The 16,424-nt window shown below is 54.4% G+C and overlaps 1 protein-coding gene across 4 annotated transcripts in view; it reads left to right on the top strand.

Moving 5' to 3' along the window:
* The first annotated feature begins 713 nt into the window (after nt 1–713).
* LOC137415487 (ubiquitin carboxyl-terminal hydrolase 15) overlaps nt 714–16,424 on the top strand; it is a 102,960-nt gene continuing 87,249 nt past the window's right edge. For 2 of the 4 annotated variants that reach the window (XR_013621849.1, XM_068101090.2), the window contains exons 1-9: nt 714–832; nt 9,942–10,066; nt 10,242–10,372; nt 12,189–12,315; nt 14,036–14,181; nt 14,285–14,349; nt 14,494–14,622; nt 15,025–15,148; nt 15,601–15,774. Coding sequence is in view for 3 of the 4 variants with exons in the window: in XM_068101090.2 (XP_067957191.2) it covers nt 744–832; nt 9,942–10,066; nt 10,242–10,372; nt 12,189–12,315; nt 14,036–14,181; nt 14,285–14,349; nt 14,494–14,622; nt 15,025–15,148; nt 15,601–15,774 (1,110 nt within the window). In the remaining variant the exon portion in view is untranslated. The remainder of the gene's footprint in view (nt 833–9,941; nt 10,067–10,241; nt 10,373–12,188; nt 12,316–14,035; nt 14,182–14,284; nt 14,350–14,493; nt 14,623–15,024; nt 15,149–15,600; nt 15,775–16,424) is intronic. The other 2 variants (XM_068101097.2, XM_068101106.2) reach the window with 2 other exon arrangements.

Below are 16,424 nucleotides of genomic sequence, written 5' to 3'. Positions count from 1 at the left end.
TAGATCAGTGACAAAACCACATCGTTGTCGTTCACGGAGATATTTTGGATCTTTCTGAATTCAGCGCGCTGGTTGCATCGTCACTGAGGCGCACTGATGCAATGCTTTTGCACATTCAAGCAGGAATTCAGGAATTTGTTCAGTGAATACAAGCGATAACTCACCTGCTCTTTGCGAAACATCACGAAAGTGCATTAACGTCTAACAACTACTAAATACGAGCAGACTGGACCCCCCTTGTGAATCACAATTATTATTGTTATTATTATTTTGACAATTCCTATTTCAACCTTCCCATTCAGCTTTCCAAACTTTCCCATTAAATTAGCGATGTTTTATTAACAGCACTTTTGATAAAACTGCTTTTTGCTTGCATTTACTTTGCAGATACCTGCCATTTCTTTTCAGTTGTTTGAGCGGTGTATAATCAAACGCCATTTTAAAAAGCATTTTTTGCATCAAAATAATTTATAATTTAAGCGCTTACATATCACAACATGAGACAAAATTAATTGCGGTTATAATACATTTTATTTATTTACGCATTTTCTTTGAAAATGAGAGTTCAGTTTGAAATCCCAATTTTTGAATATGATATATGAAATTTGAATTATAAAGTAGAAATGTTAACGGAAGGAAAGACAAAAAGGAAACAGAATCGTGAATTGAAAGAAACCCAATTTGGAATCCCGGAAGAATCGCGTAACGCGTTGGCGTCACGTCCGGAAGGGCGCGCCGTGGCCATGGCGGAAGGCGGCGTGCCCGCTGTTGAGATGCAGCGAACGGACATCTCGGCGCTGCTCCGGACGAATCTTAAGAAGGGAGACACTTGGTACGCGGGTACGCGTAACGGGAGGGTCCATGTTCGGCCTGGTTTGGTTTGTCACCGCCCGGTTTGTGCCTTTGAGGCCTTCTGCCGGTGACGCTACCGGTGCCATTGGAGGTTCCAATCCAGACGTTGAACGTTCGGTGTTTACCTTCCTGGTCTGTGAGATGTCCATTCATTAAATCATGACGGACGCGAAGTGTTGGGCTTACACGGATATACATTTATTTTATCCCTTATGGGTTTAACAATAAGAATTCCTCCACACAGTAACCCAAGGTAGTCATTAATATGACATGAACCGAGATGCACAACAATGTTGGGTGCTTTTACAATAAGTGGAGTTTTGCCTGGTGGTACCTCGGTGGTGGTGCGTTATGGCACGAACTATAACTTGCGTTAAAATGCGTTAGTGCTGCTACCGCGATACCCCTCTGCGCGCTACCGCGATACCCCTCTGCGCGCTACTGCGATACCCCTCTGTGCGCTACCGCGATACCCCTCTGCGCGCTACTGCGATACCGCGATCCCCCCTGCGCCCTACCACGATACCCCACTGCGCTCTACCGCGATACCCCACTGCGCCCTACCGCGATACTCCTCGGCGCGCTACCGCGATACTCCTCGGCGCGCTACCGCGATACCCCACTGTGCTCCACCGCGAAACCCACTCGGCGTGCTACCGCGATACCCCACTGCGCTCTACCGTGATACCCCACTGCGCTCTACCGTGATACCCCTCGGCGCTCTACCACAATACCCCGCTGCGCGCTACTGTGATACCCCTCTGCACGCTACCGCAATACCCCTCGGCGCTCTACCACAATACCCCACCGCACTACCGCGATACCCCCTGCACGCTACCGCGATACCCCTCGGCGCTCTACCACAATACCCCGCTGCGCGCTACTGTGATACCCCTCTGCACGCTACCGCGATAACCCTCGGCGCTCTACCATAATACCCCGCTGCGCGCTACCGCGATACCCCTCTGCACGCTACTGCGATACCCCTCTGCACGCTACCGCGATACCCCTCTGCACGCTACTGCGATACCCCTCTGCACGCTACCGCGATACCCCACTGCGCTCTACCGCGATACCCCTCTGCACGCTACCGCGATACCCCTCTGCGTCCTACCACGATACCCCTCGGCACGCTACCGCGATACCCCACTGCGCTCTACCGCGATGCCCCTCGGCACGCTACTGCGATACCCCACTGTGCTCTACCGCGATACCCCTCAGCGCGCTACCCCACTGCGCGCTACTGCGATACCCCTCATCACGCCACTGCGATACCCCCTCTGCGTGCTACCGCGATACCCCTCTGTGCGCTACCGTGATACCCCGCTGCGCTACCGCGATACCCCTCGGCGCGCTACCGCGATACCCCTCGGCGCGCTACTGCGATACCCCTCGGCGCGTTACCGCGATCCCCACTGCGCTCCACCGTGATACCCCTCGGCACACTACTGCGATACCCCTCAACACTATCGCGATACTCCTCGGCTCTCGGTCGCGATACCCCTCGGCGCCCTATTGCGATACCCCTCGGCGCCCTATTGCGATACCCCTCGGCTGTCTATCGCAATACCCCTTGGCTGTCCATCGCGATACCCCTCGGCTGTCTAACGCGATACCCCTCGGCTGTCTAACGCGATACCCCTCGGCTGTCTAACGCGATACCCCTCGGCTGTCTAACGCGATACCCCTCGGCTGTCTAACGCGATACCCCTCGGCACCCTATCGCGATCCCCCTAGGCTCTCTATCGCGATACCCCTCGGCTCTCTATTGCGATACCCTTCGGCTCTCTATTGCGATACCCTTCAGCTCTCTATTGCGATACCCTTCGGCTCTCTATTGCGATACCCTTCGGCTCTCTATTGCGATAGCCCTCGGCTGTCTATCGCGATACTCCTCGGCTCTCGACCGCGATACCCCTTGGCGCTACCGCGATACCCCACTGCGCTCTACCGTGATACCCCACTGCACGCTACTGCGATACCCCACTGCGCTCTACCGCGATACCCCTCTGCACGCTACTGCGATACCCCACTGCGCACTACCGCGATACCCCTCTGCACGCTACCGCAATACCCCGCTGCGCGCTACTGCGATACCTCTCTGCACGCTACCACGATACCCCACTGCGTGCTACCGCGATACCCCTCTGCGCACTACTGTGATACCCCTCTGCACGCTACCGCGATACCCCACTGCGTGCTACCGCGATACCCCGCTGCACGCTACCGTGATACCCCTCGGTGCTCTACCACGATACCCCTCTGCATGCTACCGCGATACCCCTCGGCACGCTACCGCGAAACCCCTCTACCACGATACCCCTCGGCGTGCCACTGTGATACCCCACTGCGCCCTACCACGATACCCCTCGGCGCGCTACCGCGATACCCCACTGCGCGCTACCGCGATGCCCCTCGGCATGCTACTGCGATACCCCACTGCGCACTACCACGATACCCCACTGCGCACTACCGCCATACCCCTCGGCGCGCTACCGCGATACCCCTCGTCACGCCACTGCGATACCCCCCGCTGCGTGCTACCGCGATACCCCTCTGTGCGCTACTGTGATAACCCGCTGCACGCTACCACGATACCCCGCTGCGCTACCGCGATACCCCTCGGCGCCCTACTGCGATTCCCCTCGGCGCGCTACTGCGATTCCCCTCGGCGCGCTACTGCGATTCCCCTCGGCGCGCTACTGCGATTCCCCTCGGCGCGCTACTGCGATACCCCTGGGCGCGCTACTGCGATCCCCCTCTGCGTGCTACCACGATACCCCTCTGCACGCTACCGTGATACCCCTCGGCGCACTACCGTGGTACTCCTCTCCGCCCAACCGCGATACCCCGCTGCGCTCTACCGTGATACCCCTCTGCGCCCTACCGCGATAACCCACTGCGCCGTACCGCGATACCCTTCTGCGCTCTACCGCGATACTCCTCTGTGCTCTACCACGATACCCCTCTTCGCGCTGCCACGATACCCCTCTTCGCACTACCGCGATACCCCTCCGCGCTACTGCGATACCCCTCAGCGTGCTACCATGATACCCCTCAGCATGCTACCACGATACCCCACTGCGCACGACCGCGATACCCCTCGGCGCGCTACTGCGATACCCCTCGTCACGCCACTGCGATACCCCCTCTGCACGCTACCACGATACCCCTTTGTGCGCTACCATGATAACCCGCTGCGCGCTACCACGATACCCCGCTGTGCTACCGCGATACCCCTCGGCGCGCTACTGCGATACCCCTCGTCACGCCACTGCGATACCCCCTCTGCACGCTACCACGATACCCCTTTGTGCGCTACCATGATAACCCGCTGCGCGCTACCACGATACCCCTCGCCGCCCTACCGCGATACCCCGCTGCGCTCTACCGTGATACCCCTCGGCGCTGTACCGCGATAACCCACTGCGCCGTACCGCGATATCCTTCTGCGCTCTACCGCGATACTCCTCTGTGCCCTACCGCGATACCCCGCTGCACTCTACCACGACACCCCTCTGCGCTCTACCGTGATACCCCTCGGCGCGCTACTGCGATACCCCTCTGTGCTCTACCGCTATACCCCTCTGTTGCCGACCGCGATTCTCCTCTGCGCACTACCGTGATGTCCCTTGGCACGCTACTGCAATACCCCTTGGCCCTCCACCGCGATACCCCTCGGCGCACTGCCGTGATCCCCCTCTGCACTCTACCGTGATACCCCTCGGTGCCCCACTGCAATACCCCTCAACGCTCCACCACAATACCCCTCAGCGCTCCATCGCGATTCGCCTTGGCACGCTACCACGATACCCTTCGGCGCTCGACCGCGATACCCCTCTTCGCGCTACCGTGATACCACTCGGTGCTCCACCGTGATACCCCTCATGGCGCTACCGCGATACCCCTCGGCGCGCTACCGCGATCTCCTCTGCGCTCCACCGTGATACCCCTCGGCACACTCCTGCGATACCCCTCAACACTATATCGCGATACTCCTCGGCTCTCGGTCGCGATACTCCTCGGCTCTCGGTCGCGATACTCCTCGGCTCTCGGTCGCGATACTCCTCGGCTCTCGGTCGCGATACTCCTCGGCTCTCGGTCGCGATACCCCTCGGCGCCCTATCGCGATACCCCTCGGCTGTCTATCGCGATACCCCTTGGCTGTCTATCGCGATACCCCTCGGCTGTCTATCGCGATACCCCTCGGCTGTCTATCGCGATACCCCTCGGCTGTCTATCGCGATACCCCTCGGCTGTCTATCGCGATATCCCTCGGCTGTCTAACGCGATACCCCTCGGCTGTCTAACGCGATACCCCTCGGCTGTCTAACGCGATACCCCTCGGCTGTCTAACGCGATACCCCTCGGCTGTCTATCGCGATACCCCTCGGCTGTCTAACGCGATACCCCTCGGCTGTCTAACGCGATACCCCTCGGCTGTCTAACGCGATACCCCTCGGCTGTCTAACGCGATACGCCTCGGCTGTCTAACGCGATACGCCTCGGCTGTCTAACGCGATACCCCTCGGCTGTCTAACGCGATACCCCTCGGCTGTCTAACGCGATACCCCTCGGCTGTCTAACGCGATACCCCTCGGCTGTCTAACGCGATACCCCTCGGCTGTCTAACGCGATACCCCTCGGCTGTCTAACGCGATACCCCTCGGCTGTCTAACGCGATACCCCTCGGCTGTCTAACGCGATACCCCTCGGCTGTCTAACGCGATACCCCTCGGCTGTCTAACGCGATACCCCTCGGCTGTCTAACGCACCCTATCGTGATACCCCTAGGCTCTCTATCGTGATACCCCTCGGCACCCTATCGCGATACCCCTCGGCACCCTATCACGATACCCCTCGGCTGTCTATTGCGATACCCTTCGGCTCTCTATTGCGATAGCCCTCGGCTGTCTATTGCGATAGCCCTCGGCTGTCTATTGCGATAGCCCTCGGCTGTCTATTGCGATAGCCCTCGGCTGTCTATTGCGATAGCCCTCGGCTGTCTATCGCGATACTCCTCGGCTCTCGGTCGCGATACCCCTCGGCGCCCTGTCGCGATACCCCTCGGTTGTCTATCGCGATACCCCTCGGCTGTCGATCGCGATACCCCTCGGCGCTCTATCGCGACACCCCTCGGCGCGCTGCCGTGATCCCCCTCTGCACTCTACCGTGATACCCCTCGGTGCCCCACCACAATACCCCTCAGCGCTCCATCGCGATTCGCCTTGGCACGCTACCATGATACCCTTCGGCGCTCGACCGCGATATCCCTCTTCGCGCTACCGTGATACCACTCGGTGCTCCACCGCGATACCCCTCATGGTGCTACCGCGATTCCCTCTGCGCTCCACCGTGATACCCCTCGGCACACTACTGCGATACCCCTCAACACTCTATCGCGATACTCCTCGGCTGTCTATCGTGATACCCCTCGGCTGTCTATCGCGATACCCCTCGGCACCCTATCGCGATACCCCTCGGCACCCTATCGCGATACCCTATCGCGATACCCCTCGGCGCCCTATTGTGATACCCCTCGGCTGTCTATGGCGATACTCCTTGGCTGTCTATCGCGATACCCCTTGGCTGTCTATCGCGATACCCCTCGGCTGTCTAACGCGATACCCCTCGGCACCCTATCGCGATACCCCTCGGCACCCTATCGCGATACCCCTCGGCTGTCTATCGCGATACCCCTCGGCTCTCTATCGCGATACCCCTCGGCTCTCTATCGCGATACCCCTCGGCTCTCTATCGCGATACCCCTCGGCTCTCTATCGCGATACCCCTCGGCTCTCTATCGCGATACCCCTCGGCTCTCTATCGCGATACCCCTCGGCTCTCTATCGCGATACCCCTCGGCTCTCTATCGCGATACCCCTCGGCTCTCTATCGCGATACCCCTCGGCTCTCTATCGCGATACCCCTCGGCTCTCTATCGCGATACCCCTCGGCTCTCTATCGCGATACCCCTCGGCTCTCTATCGCGATACCCCTCGGCTCTCTATCGCGATACCCCTCGGCTCTCTATCGCGATACCCCTCGGCTCTCTATCGCGATACCCCTCGGCTCTCTATCGCGATACCCCTCGGCTCTCTATCGCGATACCCCTCGGCTCTCTATCGCGATACCCCTCGGCTCTCTATCGCGATACCCCTCGGCTCTCTATCACGATACCCCTCGGCTCTCTATCGCGATACCCCTCGGCTCTCTATCGCGATACCCCTCGGCTCTCTATCGCGATACCCCTCGGCTCTCTATCGCGATACCCCTCGGCTCTCTATCGCGATACCCCTCGGCTCTCTATCGCGATACCCCTCGGCTCTCTATCGCGATACCCCTCGGCTCTCTATCGCGATACCCCTCGGCTCTCTATCGCGATACCCCTCGGCTCTCTATCGCGATACCCCTCGGCTCTCTATCGCGATACCCCTCGGCTCTCTATCGCGATACCCCTCGGCTCTCTATCGCGATACCCCTCGGCTCTCTATCGCGATACCCCTCGGCTCTCTATCGCGATACCCCTCGGCTCTCTATCGCGATACCCCTCGGCTCTCTATCGCGATACCCCTCGGCTCTCTATCGCGATACCCCTCGGCTCTCTATCGCGATACCCCTCGGCTCTCTATCGCGATACCCCTCGGCTCTCTATCGCGATACCCCTCGGCACTCTATCGCGATACCCCTCGGCTCTCTATCGCGATACCCCTCGGCTCTCTATCGCGATACCCCTAGGCTCTCTATCGCGATACCCCTCTGCGCTCTATCGCGATACCCCTCGGCGTACTGCCACGACACCCCTCGGCGCTCTCTCGAGATACCCCTCTGTGCCCTGTCGCGATACCCGTCAGCACTCTACCGCAATACCACTCAGCGCTCCACTGCGATTCCCCTCGGCACTCTACCACAATACCCCTCGGTGCGCCATCGCGATACCCCTCGGCGCTCCACCAGGATACCCCACGGCGCTCTATCGCAATAACCCTCTGCACCCTACCGCGATACCCCTCTGCGCCCTACCGCGATACCCCTCTGGCCTCTGCGCCCTACCGCGATACCCCTCTGCGCCCTACCGCGATACCCCTCTGCGCCCTACCGCGATACCCCTCTGCGCCCTACCGCGATACCCCTCTGCGCCCTACCGCGATACCCCTCTGCGCCCTACCGCGATACCCCTCTGCGCCCTACCGCGATACCCCTCTGCGCCCTACCGCGATACCCCTCTGCGCCCTACCGCGATACCCCTCTGTGCTCCACCACGATACCCCTCGGCACTGTGGCCCATGCCCCGCCCCTCCCACGATGGCCCCTCGCTCCCCCCCACGGTGGCCTCGAGCTTTCTTCCCCCCCCCCCCAATGGCCCCATTCCCCCCACTCCCTCCCAGTGGTCCTATGCTCTCCCCGCGATACCCTAGCTCTTTCCCACAATAATCTGCCCTTCCCCACCGCTTCCATGATCCGTGATGCCCCTGCGATGCCCCCGCGCCCTTCTGCGAGCAATATTTTGTCATGATAAATGCTCAAGCTGCATTCCGAAGTTAAAATCTAACCAGAATTTGTGCATATATGTTGAAATCTGTTCATGTGTTCTCTTTATGGTCCATAACCTATTGTGCGACCTTGTATCAGCATGCTGGAATCATTTATGAATAATGTGCTATGGATTGGGCCACGGAGTGCACTCGCTTCATGGCATTTTCATGAAGTTCTTTGGAGCATGATGCTTTTGTGTGCTGTAATGTGAAAGGTTTTTTTTTTTGTTTTGTTTTTTACAATTTTCGCAGTTGAAAAACAAATCCCCGCATTGGAAAGCTATTGATGCATTACTTATTTACTTCAGCCCATTGCGGCCTGGGTAGTGTGTGGGGGGGGGAAATTTGACATTGTCAAATTTCTCTCGTTGCATAATTGTCGCCCGTCGCACCGCGGAGCGATAGGGGGACTATGGCCTTCCCGTGCGTGCGTGTGTAAGCGAAGTACCGAATTCTGATTTGGTGTGTGGGTGCAACCCACGTCAAAATCCAAGATGGCCGACGCCATGTATGTCTGAACCTTGTGAGCGGAATATCTTGAAAAATAAACGAACTACGAGCTTCTAATCTGGTGTGTGGGTGTATCTAGGCATAAGGAAGAACACGATTGAAAATTGGGTCGCCACGTCAAAATCCAAGATGGCCGCCACCATGTATATGTCTGAACCTTGTGAGCGCAATATCGTGAAAAATAAATGAACTACTAACTTCTAATCTGGTATGTGGGTGCATCTACACATAAGGGAGAACGCTATTGAAAATTGGGTAGCCACGTCAAAATCCAAGATGGCCGCCTTGCGTCTTCCACTTTGTCAACTCTCATCACTTCACCGACGGGGGACCCAGGCTTAACGCTTGTTTAACTCGGAAAATACATGAAGAAAGCAAATCAAGTTGGTAAATGTAATTGGAAAATGTTTATAAATACAAGGGTTTGGGCTGGACCTCGCATGACGTGCTTGAGCTGGTCCTCTCATGACGTGCTTGAGCTGGTCCTCTCATGACGTGCTTGAGCTGGTCCTCGCATGATGTGCTTGAGCTGGTCCTCGCATGACGTGCTTGGGCCGGTCCTCGCGCGACGTGCTTGGGCCGGTCCTCGCGCGACGTGCTTGGGCCGGTCCTCGCGCGACGTGCTTGGGCCGGACCTCGCGCGACGTGCTTGGGCCTGTCCTCGCGCGACGTGCTTGGGCCGGTCCTCGCCCGACGTGCTTGGGCCGGTCCTCGCGCGACGTGCTTGGGCCGGTCCTCGCGCGACGTGCTTGGGCCGGTCCTCGCGCGAAGTGCTTGGGCCGGTCCTCGCGCGACGTGCTTGGGCTGGTCCTCGCGCGACGTACTTGGGCTGGTCCTCGCGTGACGTGCTTAGGCTGGACCTGGCGCGGCGCGTTTGGGCGAGACCTTTCACGACATGGTTCGCTTGGACCTATTTTTTCTTGTGGGGATAATACGTTTGTTACAACCTGAAAACCACAACTCTGATGAGATTCCCAACATCGACCAGCTTTTGAACAAACTTGGTGTTTTTGCACGTTCTCCAAGATTCCCGTCTCGTCACAGGTACTTGATTGACAGCTGGTGGTTCAAACAATGGAAGAAGTTTGTTGTTTTTGACACATGGGATCTGCAACACGTCGGAGAGCAGAGTACACCTGGCCCCATTGACAATTCTGGGTTGCTTCGAGGTAATGGGTCTTTTGGATGTTGCTCCTAGATCTGTTCCTTTGATGTCGAGCCAATGTCCTGGCCGATTAAGTCTGAGGAGGTCGTGTGCATGCCGTTTCCCCACATCCAAAAAGGCGGTCTGTGGAATGTTACAGGATGCTAGTCCTATTTTTTTTTTTTGTGTCGACTGAGCAGATTTGGAAAGTCAAGTGCTTCGTGACCGCCTCATCGATGAACTTGACTATGTGCTCGTTCCTACCGACGCCTGGAACAAGTTGGTGTCCTGGTACGGCTTTGTGGAAGGCCAGAAACCAATTGCCCGGAAGGTCAGTCTATGGTGCACACATGTGTATGATTGCATGTAAATGTGTTTAACTTGAAGGAAATATCTGATATACTTCTGATATCTGATATCTGATATAAATATCTGATATCCCACACTTCTCCCTGCTCTCAAATGTTGTGTTTGTGTGCTTCCCCTTCTCTCCCCATCTTGTCTTCCGCTCCCTCTTTTTGTATATTTTGTTTGTCTGGTTGATTTGTTTGTGAAATAAATGTTAGCTCTTTCACGAGCCTCGATTCAGTATACAAAAAAATAAAAATAAAATAAAATAACAAGAGCAATGCGATCACGACCAAGGCATGACGTTTAATTAGGTTTTGGGGACTGGGTGTCAGAGCTCTTTCCATACCTCAATTAGCTTCTTTATTTTTAAATAAACGGCCTTTTTACGGAAATGGCCTTTTAAAATGCATGTTGTTGTTGTTGTTGTATTTTTAAAATCACATTCTGGAATCGCTACAACACCATTTCCTCCATCCTTTCATCTTCTCATTTCAAATTGCCAGGCCTTGAAGCGACCTTCAGACGCTTCATTAGAAAGCGGATAGATTTTGTAGGTCATCATGTTCTGCAGGGCCCAGGTGGTAGCTTTGGGGGCGTGTTCTCCCTTCGGCTCAAATTAACTAAAGCTACAGCATCTCATTGTGTTGCGCAAAAGTTATCACAGCCCGTTGTTAATTTATCTTGCTACGAGCTTCGTTCACCGTTAGTTACACAAATCATTAAAAAAAAAATCCATTTTGTGTGCAGGTGCGCGTTGTATCGATGAATGTGCTGGTGTTGATCTTTTCCTACATTTGCCACGATGCATTTTGTGGTTTCACATGGTATTTAGCCCTCCGTTGTGGATAATGTAGCCCTGACTAACCCTGCGGTTGTCTCAGGTTAATTCTCAAAGGCCTTTGAGCTGATGGTGAAGTACACTTGTTCACACAAAAAGGCCGACTTGTAATACACATGATTGAAGAAAGTGCCATTTTATTTTAATTCCGGGTGGTTAGGGTGAAGCCATCACTGCGGGTTTACGGTTTGCCTTGTCCGTGTGCATTGCCGAACTGCCGTGGTGCTATTCTTGTTTTGGATGCCTTCTGATCTCTCCGCTTTAGTCATCGGCCTACTTGGAAGGCGCCACTTCGTCGCCGTAAACAATTGTGTGCACTTGCACCTTCGCCTTGCTTGTGAGCAAATGATAACCCGCTGTTAATTTTTGATCTGCAAATCCTCGAGGTCTTTCTGCTCGCCAGATCGACGCATGAATCATAGTTTTGAAATGTGAGTTGTAATTCTCCTTAGGAAGTCAAAAAGGTCCCATGAATGAGATGCTCACAATAGCACGAGACACTGAAACAGGTGCAGCATGGCGTATTGCGCAAATAATGAATTAGGGCAGTTATGAATTTTATTCTCGTTTGTATAGACTTGCATAATTGAAAATACAAATGGTGTATCTTGGACTTCAGTTGTGTGAGTACCTCGTTTGTTTGAATTTTTTGAATGTCCGTTGTGATTATTGGGAACACCTGGGGAGAAATTAAAAAAAGAAAAGAAAAGATAAACTGTGACTTGGCCCGGTCCGTTTAGCTCGGTCCAGGTGCAGATTTAGAGCTTGTCAGCTGATCCATTAGTGTCCACTTCTGAAACCATTAGAGTCCTCATTTGCATCCAAATGTTTGTTTTCACAAATTGAGTTTCTTTTATAATCATTCTGTTGCTTCACAGTTCGTTTGTGCATGTGTGCATCTGCCTGTGTGTGTCTGTCTGTGTCTGTCTGTGTGTGTATCTGCATGCGTGTTTGTTAGGTGGTGGAATATGGGATGTTTGTGAAGCATTGCAAGGTGGAGGTGTACCTAACAGAGCTGAAGCTTTGTAAGGATGCGGAAGTTGAGAACTGTCTTGTTAGACACTTCAGCAAGGCCGATACCATTGGTAAGAATGGAGAATGGAGAATGCTCCGCAAAGCTAAGAATCCTAACCTTGTTCCTCTCTCCCCCACACTTGCACACTGTTCCTCTCTCACACCTCTGCACTGTTCCTGTCCCCCACCTCGCGTGCTGTTCGTCTCCCCCACCTCGCGTGCTGTTCGTCTCCCCCACCTCGTGTGCTGTTCGTCTCCCCCACCTCGCGTGCTGTTCGTCCCCCACCTCGTGTGCTGTTCATCTCCCCCACCTCGCGTGCTGTTCGTCTCCCCCACCTCGCGTGCTGTTCGTCTCCCCCACCTCGCGTGCTGTTCGTATCCCCCACCTCGCGTGCTGTTCGTCTGCCCCACCTCGCGTGCTGTTCGTCTCCCCCACCTCGCGTGCTGTTCGTCTGCCCCACCTCGCGTGCTGTTCGTCTCCCCCACCTCGCGTGCTGTTCGTCTCCCCCGCCTCGTGTGCTGTTCGTCCCCCACCTCGTGTGTTGTTCATCTCCCCCACCTTGTGTGCTGTTCATCTCCCCCACCTTGTGTGCTGTTAGTCTCCCCACCTCGTGTGCTGTTCGTCTCCCCCACCTCGTGTGCTGTTCGTCTCCCCCACCTCGTGTGCTGTTCGTCTCCCCCACCTCATGTAGTTCGTCTCCCCCACCTCGTGTGCTGTTCGTTTCCCCCACCTCGTGTGCTGTTCGTCTCCCCCACCTCATGTAGTTCGTCTCCCCCACCTCGTGTGTTGTTAGTCTCCCCCACCTCGTGTGCTGTTTGTCTCCCCCGCCTCGTGTGCTGTTCGTCTCCCCCACCTTGTGTGCTGTTCGTCTCCCCCACCTCGTGTGCTGTTCGTCTCCCCCACCTCGTGTGCTGTTATTCTCCCCCACCTCGTGTGCTGTTCGTCTCCCCGACCTCGTGTGCTGTTCGTCTCCCCCACCTTGTGTGCTTTTCGTCTCCCCCGCCTCGTGTGTTGTTCGTCCCCCCCCACCTCGTGTGCTGTTCGTCTCCCCGACCTCGTGTGCTGTTCGTCTCCCCCACCTTGTGTGCTTTTCGTCTCCCCCACCTCGTGTGCTGTTCGTCTCCCCGACCTCGTGTGCTGTTCGTCTCCCCCACCTTGTGTGCTTTTCGTCTCCCCCGCCTCGTGTGTAGTTCGTCTCCCCCACCTCGTGTGTTGTTCGTCTCCCCCACCTCGTGTGCTGTTTGTCTCCCCCGCCTCGTGTGCTGTTCGTCTCCCCCGCCTCGTGTGCTGTTCGTCTCCCCCACCTTGTGTGCTGTTCGTCTCCCCCACCTCGTGTGCTGTTCGTCTCCCCCACCTCGTGTGCTGTTATTCTCCCCCACCTCGTGTGCTGTTCGTCTCCCCGACCTCGTGTGCTGTTCGTCTCCCCCACCTTGTGTGCTTTTTGTCTCCCCCGCCTCGTGTGTTGTTCGTCCCCCCCACCTCGTGTGCTGTTCGTCTCCCCCACCTCACGAGCTGTTCGTCTCTCCCACCTCGTGTGCTGTTCGTCTCCGCCACCTCGTGTGCTGTTCGTCTCCACCACCTCGTGTGCTGTTCGTCTCCCCCACCTCGTTTGCTGTTCGTCTCTCCCACCTCGCGAGCTGTTCCTCTCCCCCATCTTGGGCACGGTTCCGATCCCCTGCTGCGCTCCGCTTTCCTCCTCACCTCTTCACCTCCTCATCCACCACTGCATGCACTGTTGCACTCCAGCACAGTGCGCCGCTGCTCTTTCACATTTTGCTTCTCATCCTCAGGGACAATAGAAAATGAGATGAAAAAATTGTTCAAGATCGCCGACGACGAAGAGACACGCCTTTGGAACAAATACACGGCTAACAATTACGAGCCTCTCAATAAACCGGAGAGCACGATTCAAGATGCTGGACTCTGCCAAGGGCAGGTAAATGCGTGGGAATTTGGCTTATTTAAAAGTTTGTGTCGCAACCTGTTTTAACTGGTTTAAAGCCGAGGCTGTTCTCTTCTTTGTGCGGGCCCATGCACAGATTCTCGTCATTGAACAAAAAGCTGAAGACGGGTCGTGGCCCCGCCAGTTCACCAACAATCACAAGTGAGAATCGTGCCTGCATGTCGAGCTTGTTGTTGACATCTTGCCTGCATTGATAATAACGATTACAAATTTGTGGTTCAACAAAGTTGGTTGATTGTCAGACAGGCCGTGTAACAAATGGATTACATTGTGCTGTTGACACAGGTCTGTGGCGAGTGCTGCCGCCAATTTTTCTGCTTCACCGTGCATCTCCACCTCTCCGTGTTCCTCGTCCACCTCCAGCCCGGCTCTCTCCATCACGCCCTCGAACTACTCCACTGGCTACCCACGCTCGTAAATACACAGATTTGAATTTGCCTTCATTTTGAACACTGCAAAGGGCATGAACACCGTCGCTAGGCCTAAATGCTTTCATCATACTTAGCTTCGTTTTTGTTTTAAATCTGTGAAACGAACGAGCTTTTTCACGAGATTGAACACATCAGGTGCATCATAATTTTCTGACCACCCGTAAGCCCCCTTTTTACGTGGCGCGCCACATAAAAAGGTGAAGTTGCATTGAGGAAAGACGTTGAGTGCGAATTAAATCTGAACGTCACTTTAGTCATTTCAACAACTCAGTGCCTTCTTGGATTGGTGTTACAATATTGTTCGAAAATAATAACTTCATTAAGTTAAAAAAAAAAACACTTTGTTCTGTTTGTTAATCTTTATTGTGTACTCCAATTCTGCCAGCAGCTACAACACGTACGGCTGTAACACCTACGAGTACCGGGAACCAGGCCGAGGCAGTGGATGTCCCGGTCTCTGCGGCCTGTGTAATCTTGGGAACACTTGCTTCATGAATTCTGCAATTCAGGTTAATGCTTCTCCTTAGATCCTAAATTCCTGCCTAGTGCACTTTTCCTCATTCTTACCTCGTGCAGGTGAATTGAAAAGTGGGGTTGAGCAATTGGATCATTGTCTGTCTGTCCCTTTGTCCGTTCATCCACAAATGTCAAATTATGATCTAGGAACAACTTAATTTCAATTGAATGTTAGATTTTGAACACAAATCGGAACATTAATGGCAAAACAAACTTGCAGTTTTACCGTACCTTGGCTCTGGATTCATCCGTGAATTCCCCAGTTGATTAGGTTTACGGAAGTGTTCTTAATACCGAGGTCCTCAGCTGGCAAGCTGGTCATCAAGTATAATCATCCGTACGATAATATAACACTCATTTCCACTCTCTGTTTTCACTCTTGAATTGTCTCAGTATTCCTCGTCCACCTCCATCCATTACCATCTTCGTTTCTCCCTCACTACAGTGCCTTAGCAACACTCCCCCACTTACGGAGTATTTCACGAGAAATGCGCACTTGGAGGAGTTGAACACCCAGAATCCTCTGGGAATGCGCGGAGAAATGGCCAAGGTGTATGCCGAACTCATCCGGCAGATGTGGTCTGGATGTTTTAACTACGTAACTCCTCGGGCTTTCAAGGTTTGTTTTCGTAGAGTTCTTTCATTCTTCCTCCTCCGATATATATTAATTATACGAGCAACGGTACCCGCCCTATGGGCGGGGCTTCAATTGGGAGGCCCAAATGAAAAGGATAAATATCAGAAATTGATGGCTTTTTTTTCTTTTAAACGATTTATATAAACATCCGTTAAATCTCGATTGGTGCAGACGTTTGTGCGGCACCCGGGAAAATAACGTCATGCGGAAACAGGTATCAGCAGGATGTGGCAGTGTGGGAGTCCACGTTTCTGATCCTCCTTCATGCCGAAGTAGCCCACCACTTCTCCAAGCATTCCGCTCTTCAGATCCGCCATGAAAGATTCAAGCTTGATACTGAAGACACGTGCAGTTAGTCCTCCCGATGTCGTATGTACTCCCGATACGTGTTTCCTTCATTGTAAAAACTTCCAAATCAACAGTTAAAAGGATTTTGAGCCGATAGCTGTTACGGCCTCGGCAAGATCGATGGAGACAGCGATCTGTTAACGTATACACCGCCGAAATAGCTATGTGGAATTCTCTCATGTAGAGTTTAAACTCACGTCATTTGAACTTTGGCCGAGGTCATTATTTACTTTTAGTGATGTTTATATACGAATGATGTTTAATGATGTTTATATTGGTTTTGG

The sequence above is a fragment of the Myxine glutinosa genome, chromosome 1 (genome assembly GCF_964187855.1).
Source record: "Myxine glutinosa chromosome 1, kmMyxGlut1.1, whole genome shotgun sequence".
Taxonomy (NCBI): Eukaryota; Metazoa; Chordata; class Myxini; order Myxiniformes; family Myxinidae; genus Myxine; species Myxine glutinosa.
Note: the sequence above shows the minus strand (reverse complement) of the source record. Positions and strands in the feature narration are given on the sequence as shown.